General features: G+C 42.1%; 1 protein-coding gene across 1 annotated transcript in view; it reads left to right on the top strand.

Moving 5' to 3' along the window:
• The window catches only part of bsna (bassoon presynaptic cytomatrix protein a), a 113,367-nt gene that overhangs the window by 86,687 nt on the left and 9,632 nt on the right, over window positions 1-17,048 (top strand). Inside the window, exons 8-15 of the mRNA XM_034590527.1 lie at window positions 2,626-5,122; window positions 5,971-6,471; window positions 7,688-8,022; window positions 10,447-10,540; window positions 11,715-11,846; window positions 12,997-13,052; window positions 14,453-14,607; window positions 15,386-15,479. Of these exons, the coding sequence (XP_034446418.1) occupies window positions 2,626-5,122; window positions 5,971-6,471; window positions 7,688-8,022; window positions 10,447-10,540; window positions 11,715-11,846; window positions 12,997-13,037 (3,600 nt within the window). The 3' untranslated portion in view covers window positions 13,038-13,052; window positions 14,453-14,607; window positions 15,386-15,479. The remainder of the gene's footprint in view (window positions 1-2,625; window positions 5,123-5,970; window positions 6,472-7,687; window positions 8,023-10,446; window positions 10,541-11,714; window positions 11,847-12,996; window positions 13,053-14,452; window positions 14,608-15,385; window positions 15,480-17,048) is intronic.

Genomic DNA, 17,048 nt, shown 5'->3' with positions numbered 1-17,048 from the left:
AAATAGCAGGAGTCACTTTAATGTTGTTCAGTGGAGTCAAAACTTGCCAAAGGCGTAAATACTGAACAGCTTCTATGTGACTTTGATTGAAACGATTGCTTTCTCTCACATTTCCCCTGTTTTTTTTATTTTGTGGGAGCCATGAATGTTTTATGTGAATCCTGTGATGACTGATTCCCTTTGTTATGGAATTTTTCATATTTTATGATTTTGTTTTCTTAGTTATTTAGGGCAAACACTGTTGAAGTACACCCCATTCCTAATTTGAAAGAAATGCCATCTAACGTGCTGAAACAAGTGCTCCATTCAAAAACAAGTGCTCCATTCAAAAACAATAAAGCTCAACAGAATCTACTGTTGAGCTTTATTGAGTATTAATTGTAGAAATGTCTCTCCCACAAAATAACTGAATTTCATAATTCAACTAGGTAGACAGCGAATGTTTCTGCCTGTTAATGTCACTTCCTGTAGCTTCATGACGGTTCAGTTTGATGCTCTCTCAGGTTTTTATTTGCCCAATTAATGTCTCCTTAATTGTGTTATGGTCATCAATACATTACTTATTTTGGATTATTGCACAAGGAACAAAACTGAAGTGACTCTGTGATTTAAAAACTAATTCAGTGTCATTAATTGGTCCAAAGACAGAACAGTAAATCTTCAAAAGGACAACTGTATGATTTATTCTTATTACAGGAAACATGGCAGGTGGTAAACAGCTCTCAAGGTGAAGAGTCAAAGACATCATTCTTATATAATTCCATATATAATTAATCTAATTAAAAAGCTCATTATTGTTTGGAGAAATTAATACATTATAATTATAATAATCGTATCTGACCTTTAGTTCAAAACTGAGGTTAAAAAGTATATCGCACGAGGCAGCTAATTATCACTTTAAACATTATATAATCAAATGTAAAATGTTGTCAAATTGAGTTTTTAAAGGTGGTAAAAGCATATTCACCTGATTGGAATCATTAGATGGAACAAACACCATTAATATTAGAAATCGGTGTCTATAATAAAACAAATGAAGAGACCATTCAAATTAAATTAAGTGCTAAAAGTCTTTCCGATAAGAGTGTTTTAAGAAAAGCTTTAAAAGGTGATGTTGACTCACGACAGCCTCACTTCCTCCTGTGTGCAATACTTTTGTTCTCTGCACTCAGTTCTGTCAAAGAGACTTTTCTGTAATTAACCAGATTTTTTAAAGACAAGTGTTCCCAGTGCTTGTAAGATGAATTGCCAATGCATTGGATTTGAGTCACCCGATTAATAAGTGTCACGGTCCACCTTCTCTCATCAATATTGAGTCATAGTCGTTATATGAATGCTGTGATAAATAACCCCTTTGATTGTATAGATTTTTTAGACTCTACAGTATTTTCTCCTCTAAAGCTGTGGAGCGTCTGGGGTATGTTTTCACTACCCACATGCTCAGAGTATATGATTAATAAGTTGCTATGGGCATTTTTCTTTAGCATGTCACCGCCTCCACACACACACAGAATTAAATAATAAACAACACACAACACATTGTGCGATCTATTTACAAATCCCCAAATGTTTGGTAGAGGAATGAAAGCTACGGTGTTTTATGTAGACATAAAAATATGATGAAATCTCATTCATTCTGACGTACATGTCAGCGCTTGGCTGGTTTGGAGAGTAGAATAGGAAGCCCACGCATATTCTGTTTTTTATTAGCTATATATATTTACACACACACTCACACACGTCTCTCTATAGTTGTGAGGACACTCATTGACTAAATGCATTCCCTAGCCCCTTACCCTAACCTTAACCATCACAACTAAATGACTAACCCTAAACCTAACCCTTATCCTAACCTAAACCTAGAGCCATGTTTAAAAAACTGAATAAGAAAATACAAAATCTTTAAAACACCAATAAAATGAAACGTTTTCTAAATAATTTAAATGGTTTAGATATACTTGATAAATTAACTGCACCACAGCTGTCACTAATTTGAATGTTTTTGTATTTTTGTCTTCTAACACAAATTCCACCTTTGTTTCCTGTCGTCCTTGTCTCTGTGTCTATGTGTGTCTTATTTGTCTCCCTTGTATATCCCTGTCGTTGCGTCCTCTCCTTGTCTCTTATGTTTCTTGACCTTTACCTCTTTTTGAGTTTTCCTCTCTCCTCTTCCTCCTGTTCTGTTCATCTCATCACCCTCATCGCCCTCACTGCTATCCCTTTTCAATAATCTTCCTCTTTAATATTTCCATTTCTTTATCCCTATTTATTTCCTCTTTTACCTTACCTGTTGCCTGTATCCCTCTTCATTCCTTTCTGGTCTATTTTCCTTCCTCCCCTCCTGTTCCTCTCTATATTCCCTATACTTTGTTCTCTTTTTCTCTTTTCCTCCTTCATTCTCTTTAATAATTTCCAATGATGCCTGTCCATCTCACATTTTCATTTGGTTTCCACAAATATCTTATCTCTACCATTTTCCCATCTCGTATCCCTCTCCATTTAACTTGTTCACTGTCATCACATTATCACTCTTATGTTCTTCGGTTTTACCTCTCCAATCCTTTTCTTTCCATGCTTCTTTGTCTGCTCTCCCATTGCTCCCTCCCTGTCTCTCTCTCTCTCCAGCTGGCAGCCCTACAGCAGAGCTCACTTCTCCGAAAGGTGAAGCGAACCCTGCCCAGTCCTCCTCCGGAGGAGACTACTGCAGCCGCTCATCTGCCCATGATGACACCCGCCCTTCAACAGGTCTACCTGCCCTCCGTGCCCAGCCTCAAGCCAAGCTCCAGGTCTGGTCTGGCAGCTAAAGCCAGCCTCCTCAAAGACCTCACCCACGAGCTGAAGGCCGTGGAGCAAGAGTCGACCAAGCTGAGAAAGCAGCAAGCTGAACTGGAGGAAGAAGAGAAGGAGATTGACGCTAAACTGAGATACCTTGAGCTGGGGATCCACCAAAGGAAAGAGACACTGGTCAAAGAGAGGGAGAGGAGAGATATTGCTTACCTTAGGTGTATGGGGGACACAAGGGACTATATGTCTGATAGTGAGTTGAATAACCTACGTTTAGCAGCTGCAGCTGCATCACATGAGACCAATGGACTACTGACGAGGCCAAGCACTGCCCCTCTCAGCCAGTTCACCGGCGATCTGAACACAGCAGCCCAGTACCCACCCACCTCGTCCTTCCTCTCTTGTCAGTACCCCCAGAGCCAACCTGCAGCACCTTCTCAACAATCAAGTGTGCCATACCAGTCCTCAACATTCAACCAGCCTCCCTATCCAACAGTGTCCCAGTCCCAGGCACTGCCACAGCCCACACCCCTCCAAAGCCACATTCCTCCTCTAGGACCTTCATACCAATCTCAAACCTCCTATTCTTCCCACACCTATCCCCAAACTCAGCCCCCTTACCCCCAGACAGACATGGGGATTCCAGCTGCACCTCAGCCACAGCCTGGGCAAACAGGTTTTGGGCCTGCACCACCTGGTCAGCCTCCATACCCCACCCACAGCTCACCTTATCCCAGCGCTGTGTCCTACCCCAGCCAGACCACTCCATACCCTGGGCAGCCACAAGCTGATATCCTGACAGTCCATCCTGGAAGGCCCAGGCAGACTTCACTTGCGGATTTGGAGCATAAGATGCCCACCAACTACGAGACGATCAGCAACCCCACGGTCGTGGTCACCACCACGGCCCAGGATGCTACCTATTCCAGTGCAGCCCCCTCTTATGGTCAGTACACTGGAACGACAACCATGGCCAGCTCATATGGGCCCTATGGCTCAGCACCAGTGTCCAGTAGCTACGGTGGGTACTCTACCATGCCACCCAGCACTTATGGGCCATATACTTCATCATCAGCTAGTGCATATGGCCAGTACACAACAACCACCGCTAATACTTATGGCTACACTACCACCACAGCCAGTTCGTATGGACAGTACACCTCTACAGTTTCTAATGCTTATGGGCACTCTGTAGATAGTCCCTCAACCTACAACACAGCAGAGGGGATGTACGGGGCTCCTGGCTTAGAACAAAACATGCCAAGAAACTACATGATGATCGATGATGTTAGTGAGCTGACGGCAAAAGACGGGCTGGGCACGACGACAGTGGACATGATACATCATGGCGGTAGTGGGCGTTACCCGGGCGACATCCACAGCCACAGCAGCACCATTGGCAGCACGACGCGTGGGGGAACTAGCAGCTCCTCGTACGGCAGGGCACCTGAGGAGGAAGCAACGATGCAGGAAGAACTGTACGACCACCACGGCAGGGGTAAGAGCAGCTACAGGCACGGACCTCTAGGGGGCAGCAGCAGCAGCGTGAACGCTAGCATGGGTGGGGGATCGCCCTATTACTATGACTTCGACTGCAAACATGGCAGCATCCGCTCCGGGGTACAGAAACCTTCACCATCCTCTAGAAGCCTTCTGGCTCCTGCTGTCATGTCCTCCAAGCGCAGCAAGCACAGAAAGCTGGGGAGCATGGAGCAAAAAATCTCTAAGTTTTCCCCCATTGAGGAGGCGCGGGATGTGGAGGCAGACCTGGCCTCCTATTCCTCAACGACAGGTGGGGCTTACCCCTCTTCCCACATTCGAGGGCGCCAGCTGATCGAGGATTACGGCTTTAAGAAGGGTGCTTACGAGGCCGGCAGTGGCACCAGTCATGGTACTCGGTACTATGGTTCTATGGGTGAGGAGGACGATCGGATTTACTACAACTCCACTGGCCGATCCCGTTCCACCGGCTATGGCATGGACAAGATCTCAGCCAGGGACTACTCTGGGTATCGCAGCCGATCCTATGAGAGGGACGATCGCTCCTACCGATCCAGCTACAGCCAGGGGCACCAACCAACCAGGCAGTTCTCTGAGGAGGAGAGTCCACTCAGTCCCCTGGGGAGGTTCATGCGTTCTGGTCGATCCTCAAGCTTAGGTCCCGACCCGTACGACAGTCGCAGCAGTAGATATCATTACTATTATGGCCAATATGGTTCCAGCCACTCGCTGCCAGATGTACAAGACCACATACCGGACCTTCCTCGGACACATGTCTACAAATCGGATGATACGTACATTATAGACGATTATCATTGCGCTGTGTCAGACAGCGAAGGTAATTGTGGGAGCTGAATGCCAATGCAGTCTCACTACCTACTGCCCCCACCGTTTATCTAAACGTCCCCCACCCACCCAGAGGCTAGGCTTAGCAAACAGAAAGAAAGAAAAAGAGAGACAGAGTTAGCCGTTGCATGCTGATGTGTTCTTCTTCCTGAGTCACTTGGATCTCTCTTATGAGTGGACTGCTGTCTGTCTGTCTGCCTGCCTGTCCCATACTTCCGCCTGTTCGTCCAGTCGTCTGTCTGTCCAATACTCGCATGGTTCTTCGGCGTGGTCGTTTACTTCATTCGCTACACTCTGATTCACTTGAAAGGTCTTCTTTGCACGACACAGATGCATTGTGTTTTCTTTACAGGGTTTTGTATTAGTTATGTCTATGATATTTATATTATGTGTTTTTATTTGTGTATTCTTTGTCTACACTGCAAAACAGTCCCTCAGAATCAATTGCATATTTGAGTCTTATTTGCAAAGTGGGCCAGTATTAATTTCTCACTGTAATAATTAAACCATACTCATATACAATCAAAAATATAAACGGAAAGGAGAGGAAGATTGTTCTTTTGCAGCAAAAACAGCTGCCAAAAGGGACAGTTTTGCAGTGTTTGTTTTATCCTGTTTATATTGTCTTGTAATGTGTGAAGGCAATGTGAAGTGTACTCTGCATGGATGTCAATTTTTTATTTTTATTTTCTGCCTTTCTTTCTGTGTCTTCTCTCTCCTATTCTTTTCTTTTGCATGCGGTTGGTCTTCTTCTTCCTGCCTCCTTCCTTCTCACAGTCTGCATGCCGCTGTCTCCAAACGACATGGAGATTGACTGTGATCTGCTCTCGGTTTCCAAAGCCTACCATCTTGGCCAGGAAGAAACTGACTGGTTTGAGAAGCCACGCTCCAGTTCTCGACACTACGGCAGCAGCCAATCGACTGGGAGAAGCCGGCACAATGTCAAACACACCTACCATGATTATGATGAGCCTCCTGAGGAGGACCTGTGGCCCCAGGATGAGTATGGCCATGGTGGACGACACTCTACACCCCGTGACCACCGGCCTCACGGCAGCTCAAGTCGACACTCGTCCTCGTCACGTCATTCAGATGAGCCAAGGTCTTCAAGGTCAACTAAGGGGCACCCCAAAGACCCGTCAGTGAGACATGAACCTTCAGGACGGTCGTCATCTACAGGAAGGCGTGGCGAGTCAAGGTCCGGGGGGTACCAATCTTCAGAATACTCGCGGGATCCGTCTGGACACCATCACGGCCAGCGATCCTCCAGACAGGGAGACCCACACAGATCTTCACGCAGCAAGTCCCAGCCGCCAGTGGACATGCAGGGCCAACCACCAGGTACATATATGGCACCTTCACACCTGACATACAGTAGCATTATGTGAGGATTAATTTGAAATTTCAATGTAGACAAATGACTTAAATTCAATTTGAAGTAAATCTCAAACCGTTCTATAATACAGAAAGATTTTATGCAACTAATTGTTTATTTGCTGATTGATCGATTGACAGATTGATGCATTTTTTATTGACTTTTCATTTTTTTTAAATGAAGGTATGCTATTGTATATTATTCACTGTAATGTCCTTTTGGTGTTTAGAAGTAGTACAAGATGCATTCCCCTAAAAATCATTTGCTCACTCAGTTTTATGAACAGTATTAGATCTCATTCACATTCTTCCAAGAGTAGGCGGTCTGGCATCGGTCCAGAATGAGTAGTGGTGCCAAACTGTGTTCATTTAAAACAAATTATATGTCTGTGGCCTGGCATATAACAGACATATTTCTAATTTACATTTCTCTTCTAATAAACTATTTGTCAGTTATGAAATGACTCTTCTAAAAATGTATCCCACAGACTTACACTGTTTTTTTCTTAACTATGGTAAGCTCTAAAATGTTACTAGAGCAATAATAAGTTGTGATCCTTGAATAAGATCCCCGTTAATTTCTTATTTAGGTCTAAGGCAGAAATACTTAATATCCCTTGCTGTTCAGACGAGTTTGACGCTCTTTTACAATCAGCTGTCCCCTCAGGGATCAACAGTTTTTAATTAACTATACCAAGCGTAACTTTTCAAAGAAAATGTTTTCTCCCGGGGCACCACTGTGGCTGTGTTTTTGGGATTGAGCTCATTAAATCGCTGGTTTGATCTTTGCTTGTGACATTTGTTGCATGTCATTCTGTCTTTCAGTCTTACTTCTCCTATCAATGCTATCATACATAATCTAGTAAAATGGAAATGTCATTATAATAACAAGTAATCTTTACTGTAAAATAAAAACTGTAGTTCTTGAATCAAATGATTAAACAAAGCAGAACAAAACAGAGGTGCTCTGGTCGGCAGAAATAATCTGACTGGACAGATATAAATCTGCAGGGTTCAGGTTTTGTTTAATGTTCCATTTTGTTTCAATAGTATCTATGTAGGTAGAATTTTTTTGTTCTGTCTTGTGCATCATCTAGTCTTTGTAGTAATACACCTTTAGGACAATGAGTGGGAACTATTTTCATTAAATGTTAAACATTCTATTGTCCCCTCCTCCACTCAGGCTCCTCCAGGTCTGGCAGCAGCTCTGCCCGGGCTCAGGGCCCCGCAGGCGGACCTACGGGATCAGGGCGACAGGGCGGTCCTGGCTCCCAGACAGATGGGGGACCAGGACAGAGGGCCCAGCTCCAACAACAAGCCCAGACATCAGCGGCCAGGCCAGGGCAGCCTGGTTCCGCAGCAACCACTGGCCCTCTGCAGCAGACCCCAACACAGGGTCAAGGCATGGGCATGGGCATGGGGCAGGGCCAGGTTAAGCCAGGGCAGATGGGTCCAGCAGGTGGACCCATGGGTCAGGCCAGGCAGACGGGTCCGGCAGGAACCACGCCAGTAACCATGGTGAGTATATAGAGGGAAGACTTTGCAGCAGTTGCTCCTATTTGATGTGATAAAAAAGAAGTATAAAAAGAAGTAAAGGAGATGTATGATAATCATGCAAATGATGAGGTTATTTTTTGTCTGAACAAAAATAAAGACATGTAACTATAAGCATAGTTTAATGCAGTTTACTAGCATATCTAAAAAAGATTGAGATGCCATTAATGAATTGTTGTCTTGAAGATCTAATGTGCCACAGATGACACACACACCTACTCACATCTATGGAGGCTCAGAGAAGACTTTTTTAGTTTTGTTTATTTCTTTTTTTTGTCTACAAAACCTTGCTTTCTAATCTTGAGATAACAAAATAAGTATTTCATGATAGTGATTATAATATTGTGTTATCTTGATGTAAACATATTAATCATCAATCATCTTGTCTTAGCAAACCGAGTTTTCAGCCATTTTTACCCTCAGCACTCCCTCAATGATCCTAAATATATAGGAGCTGGTCCATCTCCTCCCAGTTCAGTTGGTTCATTTGAATTCTGCTGTGCCACTGTCGGCTCTGCAGCTCTTATCTAACACTATGATTAACACAGAAGCAGCTGATAACTCAATGTAGCTGATTCACTGTCTGCTTGACAACTCAAGAAACTGGCACCCTGCAAAAATCTATTCCACCCTGCATTTACTCCATAATCATAAATCCATATAATTCTTTTTGCTATTTCAATTTAAACATGCATGCCGTTTCAATGATTCTCTTGCTGAAATTATTCTGGCTCCAGAAAACATATGACTGCTTTGCCAATGAAGTTCACAAAGCCATTGTCACCATGTCGATTAAGAATATCCCAAAATTATTCATAATAAGCTTTCACTGCTGAAAGGCATCAGTGATTTCCATATAGCTGCATTGTTGCTCTATCAGTGGGAAAGCAAATGAAATAATTATTATGGTCTGATATCAATTTATGGAGAAACTTGAAATGATTCTGAAAGCTCGGCTGTGGAGCGGCTCCGACGGGAAGCCATAAACACTAAATGTAATTTGTCACATGATTATTATTCAGTCTGCAAACTCATTCACTTACACACTCATGTTGGGTCCATTGTGAAATTAAAAGCATTGATTAAGTGGCTGTAAATAATGAAATGCTGTTTATGCTGTACTGTGCATCATAATGCATCACTGCTGTTTTCCTGCAGCTAAACTAGAGTCAGTAGGAAACAAATAAAGAATTATACTGTATGAGATTAATTGGCAGCAGTCCAGCGTCTATCAAGTCAATTTTTTTTTAGGAGCTTTACAGAGAACAGAAGACACCAAGTAAAAACATAGAGCTGAGAGAAATGGGCCATATTTCCTGTGCCGGTGGTAATAACTGTTGTACTGATGGGTATCAGAAAAGGTCTGGTTTCTTTTCTGAAGCTTGTCTCTGTTAGTGCAGCAGCCACTGTAGTTTAGTCTCACATGTTTAGAGTTCTCGTATATAGTGTGTGCTGCACTCGTTTGACTGCCTCAATGGCTGAGGGTTTTTGGGACAATATAAAAGCAGTGATGAAAAAACAAAGAAAGAGACCAGAGTATCAGCATCAATAACAAAACTAAACAAATAAACTATCCAAAGGTAGTCAGCTTATATACATTCAAATTAAATCAGTGCACCAGAACATTTCTGGATTTCATGTGATATATATATATATTTAATTCATTATGATAAAGGCAACACAGAAGAGAATATGATTCATTCTTAATTCACACAATTCACACAACTTTAGAGATTATTCAACCAACTTCAATGGCCAGAGGAAGGATTCCTTGTTAAGTTTGCTGTAAAAGAAGAGTCAGTACCTTAGAGGTTCAGTGTGTAGAATTTGGCTATTTTATGTTCTTTCAATCTTCATATCCCTGAAACATTATTCAATATAGAAACGACATGAGCATCTCAAAGTGGCAAAAATACCCAGATATTGTAAAACTTGTTGACAACAGTCCCTAATGCTCTCTTTAAATGCAGTTTGAATCCAGCCAAGATTTTAATGCCAACTGGACTAATAATATTTTGAAAATTGTTCCTTGTTCAAGCTCATGTTGTACTTCCAAAAACTTAGGAAATAAAAGTTATAAACTAATTTATTTATTGTTAGTGAGTGCTAGTTTATTAAGAAGAATTTACAACACAGGGGCATTTCAGTGGCCAATCGGAATTCAGCTGGGGCAAGTGCCCCCCGGCCTTTTCTCTGGATCCACCCCTGCTTCAGGAGCTTTGTGGATGTGTCTCTCTTCCTTTAATGTCTTCATTTCTTTTATTACTGTGAAAACAGGGTAACAATTAAGATGTTTGTGTTTGTAAAAGCTGAACACCCAGACACACACAAGGTTTTAACGTTCCTGCTGTTTCATTCAATACTTTCTCTGTCTCTCTCTCTCTGCAGGCCAAGATCGACACTCCTCCGGTAACAGCTATTGGAGCAAAGGCAGCGCCTGTCATGGCTTCAAAAGCAGCCCAGCCCCTACTCACAGGCATAGGTACAGTACATTCAATACACAAACACCATTCCCACGTCTTGCCAGCTGCAGCCCTCCGTGTCTGTATTATGTAACCAATGTGTGCCGTCTCATCTAATCTGAGATTAATCTGCAGATTATCCCACAGTGGAAAACACACAGGAGGGGTTTCACTTTATGGCACCCACTCAGCCTGAATGTGCCAAGTCACTATGAAGTCACTTGGCCAGTTAGTTAAATTGGTATCTAGGGATTTAATTAATTTATTGAGTAGGTAAGAAGTCGGCTAGAGTTTAGGTAGGTGGAGAAGCACGAATACACTTTAGACAAAATAAGCAGTTTAAGAAATTGTGTTTGGTGTTTTTCATTCTTTTCTGACATTTCAACGACAAAACGTTTCATTGAGAAAGTACTTTTAAGATTATTTGTTGATTCCAGTCTTACATTTTTCCACGAATTTAAGCCAAGTGTTTGCTTAGCCACTCTGTAGTTGGTGGTTATGGGGTGGGTTATTGGAGATTGAGCTGGATGGGCAAAGAAACTGCATCAAGCTAAATGAAATGTTCGATGAATGTTTCTTCACTGATCTATTTAGGAATATGTGCCGACAGTGTGCTGAATTTCAGGATTTTAAAAACAGTGGCTATGAATATAATCTGAGGTTTTGCAGAATTGTCATACATCAACTTATTTTGTGAGTGGGTTGCACAGTGAGGAACATCACAAGGTACTCAGTCCTGTAGTGAAATCCCATAGTCAGCTGTTAAGGTCAGGTTCATTGGTTGTAAGTAGTCCATCTGCCACTAAGGACTTAAAGTTAGTAGGTTTTTTCTTGAACAGCTAAAGAGCAGGAGCCCATATGAGCCTTAGGTCAGAAGGTTACAACAGCACATCTGTGCACACAATGTGGCAACTAAAAACCTCAGGAAGATCTAAGAGGAGGAGCCCTCATGAGAATATACGTAAATACGGGAACAGGCTGCTTGGAAGTAGTTGAATCTTCAGACGCAGCTGACAAGACCTTGTTTCTACTTCCCACATTGTTTTATTTACAAGAAGTCTGTGGAACCTGTAATTAAATCATACATGAGCACTTGATAGGAAAGATGTCCTCATAGAAACTCTATGCGAGTTAGGGACACCTGCACAGATACTGACTACCCCCTCGTCTTCCCTTCTCTGTTTCTCTGTCCAGGCTCCAAGGCAGGTCCTAGACCCGGAGGTATTGGCAGTGCAGCAGCAGGTCAGCCTGGCATGGAGGGAGACAGCATTATGTCCAAGATCCTGCCAGGAGGAGCCGCTGAGCAGGCCGGCAAACTGGGAGACGGTACGGCACACAAAAAACACTCTAAACAGCTGGTTTGGTCTTGATATAATGAAAGAGCTCAGTGTTGTTGAACAGGTAGCAACTATTATAATTAATCATCATCATGTTATTTGTATAATATTAGTTGTTAATTGTATTTCTCTAACCATATTTACCTTATTTAAATTAAAGAGATAATTGAATTGGCCTACAGGGCAAAGATCTAAGGGGCCCCCAGGTCATGGAGCACCCTGGACCTTCGTTTGGAGTATTTTGTGTAGGAAACTTAATCAAAAGACCAGAAAGAGATGAAAATGACCACAAAGACAAACATCAAACTGGCTGAATGACAAAATGTACCAGCGTTTGAGCAGCAGATTCCCAGTTCAACTCCCGGCTGTGCCATTCCCCTGCTCTCTCTCACCTGGTGTCCAGTCTCTCATTCACAGTACTGTCAATATAAAGGCTTTAAATGTCCAAAACAAACAGAATTACTTGTCTGGACCCTGTTAGTCTCACACTTCAAGCCCTCAGAGTTACTGAAACACGGAATTGGAGAATTCTGCTTGTAGCTTCTGTGCCCTAATGATCCTGAAATGGCATGTTTGCAACATACTGTAAAACTCAATAAGATTCATTTGGCTATTTAAAACCACGCTAACGTACCATTCCACTCATGTAGGCAACAGCTTACAATTAGCTTTTAATTATTTGCTGCTTAAATTGATTGGAGGGTTATTATTTTTGAGAAGTTTACTCACTCGACATCTTTGTAAATGACAAAACCTCAACAAACTTCTTGAGTTAAATTAAAGGTTTGAAGGAGTGAATGAAAAACTACAAACGGACTCAAATGACAACTGTAAGATGCAAACCGACTAACTGAGACAAGAGAGTGAGGCTACACGGAGACACAAAGCAGCTACAAAGAGATGCAAATGTAGATGCACAACCACAAAGAATTTTAAAATGATTTCCATGCCCATGTGATAGTATGAACATTACAAAACCAAATGTATTAATAGAGCCTCTTAAGTGTCTATCAAACTGCAAACATGACACATCCTACAATTTAATTTAGCAGGATAAATTCAACTCAACTTGAATACACACAGAGTTTTTCTACACTCCTCATCCATCTGAACACCTTTTCTTGTCCTCTTTCCTCCAGCTATCTCCGGTTTCGGCAAGAAGTTCACCTCTTTATTCTGAGGTGCCCACATTAAGGTATGTAGCCTATTCTCTACTGTGTGTGTGTGTCTGTGTGTGTGGAGCAGATATGTGCAAAGTAAGACCAGCAGAAGACAGATCATTTATAAAGTAGATTTAAACATAAATCAATTTGTGCTCATTATTCTTAAACTCCTATTTAATGTGGAGTGACTGCATTGATCCCTTGAATGAAAGTCCTAATAGAGTTAAAGAGATGTAGCCCGCAGCATGACTGTACGTCAGAAGAGATACAAAGGCAAAGACCACCTAAGAGGCAGCCATCAGCATCACAGCAGGAATAGTTTTCGGTCAGTGTTTCGTGTACAGAGAGAAACTGAAAACATTTTTCCTTCACTTCAGTGAACAAGTGCATCTCAAACATAAGGTATAAAAATAAATCTGAGATGCTGCTAGTTCAAAGTCTGCCAGGACGCTGGCAGATAGCTGCAGCGTGTTGAGTGTGGGAGGTGGCAAAGTGGTAAACACAGAACAGGCAGTGTGTTCAGAAAGCAGTGTGTCTGTGTGTTTGTGTGTTTTCTTCTCTTTGTTTCATGTGCATGGGAAAAATTGAACAACAGCAATTACAACATATTCTTACAATGACACACAGTGGAACAGGATGTGTGTTGAAACAGCACATTCTCACTGCTAAATACACACTGCAGTGATGTCAAGTTGAGGGCAAATACAATAAAATGTTCACGCTGCCAGAGCTAGGGACTTGACACTGTTGATTGCATTTTGATGTGATTTGCTTGAGACTGAATTACTCAAAGACAAAATCACAAAAGTTTCCAAAAACATTGTGCAAAACAAGTCTGCAGTCATGCTGTCAGCTCTGTGTGGCTGTACAGTGACACAGCATCAGGGCTGTGACCTAAATGCTACTAAGCATTTAGTGTGTAAGCATGCAAATGACCAAACAGCAGCTCCTAATGGGAGTATCATTAGTTATGGAGGTAATAATGCTGCGCTCCATTATACCTCGGAGCTCGGAATTACTGAGCGCGCAACCGGAAGTTGCAACTGGAACGCCCCCCCAAGTCGGAATTTTGACTCGGAAGGTCAGAGGAACCTCACCACCCCCAGTTTCGAAATCAAAGATGGCCGCTCCACTTATCAACAGTAGTGAAAGCTTTAGTTTTTACTGTTTATCAGCACTTCTGTCACTAAATGTGTCATACACATAGTCCAATTACTGTCTGTGGACGTTTTACTATGGTGTTAATGTGCGTGAAATGCAGCATAATGCGTATTATGAACTGGTTTTTGCTAACAATGGCTAGCTGGTATACATAAACACAGGACTATACTGTTCTCAATACATCCAGAAGTGTTACTGTAAATAAAAGTAGCAACAGTCTGTAGTGTTGTTGCAGAAAATTAACCAACTGAATTCTCTGATTCATTCGCAGGACTATGTAAATGTCAACTGATGAAGTCATGAGGCCTCGTACCAGAAAAACCTGTGACGTTCCCCCTGCTTTTGTTTTACTAAAAGAGAGAGAGAGAGAGAGAGATGGAGGAGAGAGGGGTGTTGGGGGAACAGAGAGAAGAGCTGAGAAAACTGGTGAGTTTATGATTTTAACCTATAAACCTACAAACCATCAGTCTTAGTGGGTCCAGGTATATGTGGAGGTTTCACAACCTGTAGGTTTTCATCACTGATGAACTCGACATTAGGAACTCAACCTCTACAGTGGTTAAACTGCAACAGAAACTTTCACCCACTATTATATCATGTTCACCTCCTAGAGGAGTTTGTGTTGTGAATCAGACAGAAGTGGACATGAGGCTGCCATGTTTGATTAGCTTTCAGACATTATTGTATCATTACTGATTGTTATTGTATCAGAAATCTATTTGACCAATATCCCAGTAGCAATTGAAAACTGAATCTACGTAGACATGAATGCTAATTACAAAATTAGAAACTGGTATTATCCTGACTCTGATGTAGGCAGTATGGTTAAAACTTTATATTATAGTATAATTTGAAGCACGAACAGTATTGGTATGTATCACGGTATGAGGCTAATTCATACCAGTATACTGTCAATTCCATTTTTATCATCAAGTTCTAATGTGATATGACATGAGCACAGAGGACAGATTAATGGTGTGTAGTAGTGGCCCTCATCAACTCATTGAGGAAAGTGTTTTTCAAATTGCCTATTAAAATAATGGTAAAGATATCCATATTAAATTATGCAGTGCTGTGTGATTATGCACCATATCCAGCGGGAACATTGGGACACAGTGGAGTCTATGTCTACTCCAATAATGTCCGATGGATGTTTCCATTAAGAAAAATTTGTTGTCTGAGATGCTGCTGCTTCCTTTTGCAGCCAACACGGACTGGGATCCTCCAGATACTTCATGTCTCAGGCCTGAGCAGAGGCTGACAGAGAGAAGCCGCTGCTCTCTCTGACGGGCCAGACAGTAAGTTACCTTAAAACATTTCTTTCCCCTCCTGAAAATCATGCTGTTTAACTTCCCCATACACATTTTTAATCTGGTTTGTGGATTGTGTTAATCTCATAGACTGTAAATAAAGATGGACTACGCGTCTCCACTTCCTCCCACTGTACAGACACAAAGCCAAAATGTTCTGATACAAGTGCTGCCATTTTGCGCTGGTGATGTCATTTAGTCACCATGGTGAAGCTGCGGTATTGATGTTGCTGATACACGCACATGACCAACAGTCAGTGTCAGCTGTCAATCATGATGTTTTTATAGAATCTAATAACTTAATAAAACCAAAGTTACTGTTAAAAATGAACACAAACAAACATCAGTTTGATAAGAACTACCTAAACCAGAAAATAATTTATTAAACATGTACTTCGACTTTGACTTAGTTTGGTCCATGCTCCATCTGCTAACATGGAGGAGGCTTGGTTTATGACATATTATACTGCAGCCAGCCACCAGGCGGCATTCCAGACGTTTTCTCTCTTTGATTGTTTGTTGTTTGATGTCTTCACTGAGCTTCCATATCGTCCATCTTTAAATACAATCTATGGCTCACCTGATAGTAGTGATTTCATGGTTTGATTCATCACATGTAAAAGTTAGAAGAATTCAACTTCGATAAAATTTGTGATGCTAAGTGAAGCAGAGAAAGTTAGAGAAACATTTCTTTGGATGTATTTTTATTCATTATCGTTTATTAATTCAGTATTTCATGGTTGATAATGTAGACCTACAATAATGACTACTGCTGACTTGAAATAATATTTTATATGAAAGTGGAGAATCAGAAGACTCATCTTATCTTCAGAGGAAGTACTCATCACCTCAGGACATTTGTACATCTGTAATTCTCCATCTCCGTATCTCTGTTTTTGTCGTGTGGAGTCAGGCTGGCTGTGTTGTGTGTCTGTAGCCAGTTCTCTTGCTGTCTCTGTGTCTTTTGCAGCTGCTGTATTTGTGGCCTGCTTTTGAAAATCACTCGCATCTGGGTTGTGTGGGTTTAAACGGCAGCATCAGCTCAGCCAGAAACAAATTAGCAGAATTTTTGTTTTTGCTAATTCATATGAGCTATGTGTGATTGCAATTCTGAGGAGACAGAATTGAGCAGTGACGTTGACTCGTTTCACGGCATGTGGCTCTGAATAGGGTGCAGATGTGTGCTGTGTGAGCCGGGCCAGTGACACCAGGAAATTCTTCTACACGCGTCTTCTCTTTTGCCGCTGTGCCGTGGGTTTTGTTCCTTTAATGCACTATGGGGGGGATGAACAGACTCTAACGCTGCGGTTCAGAGGGTGCAGTGTTGCATATGTGCCATAAGAGACAACATACTGAGTGTGAACAGTGTGTGTTTGTGTGCAGCCATGCGCTGACTAACTGCCTCATGTGACTGCTGCAGAGAGATTCTCTCTCTCTCTCCTCCCACACTCTGGTCCTGCTGTCAAACATCTCCGTTTTTTTCCCTCTTCTTCTTTCATTCTCGCTTTCTCGCCTTCCTGCTGTCTCACCTCACACTTCTCCCTGTCAAGCATCTCG

This window comes from Hippoglossus hippoglossus, chromosome 7 (assembly GCF_009819705.1).
Source record: "Hippoglossus hippoglossus isolate fHipHip1 chromosome 7, fHipHip1.pri, whole genome shotgun sequence".
Lineage (NCBI taxonomy): Eukaryota > Metazoa > Chordata > Actinopteri > Pleuronectiformes > Pleuronectidae > Hippoglossus > Hippoglossus hippoglossus.
The sequence above is the reverse complement of the archived record's forward strand: the minus strand, read 5'-3'. Positions and strand labels throughout refer to the sequence as shown.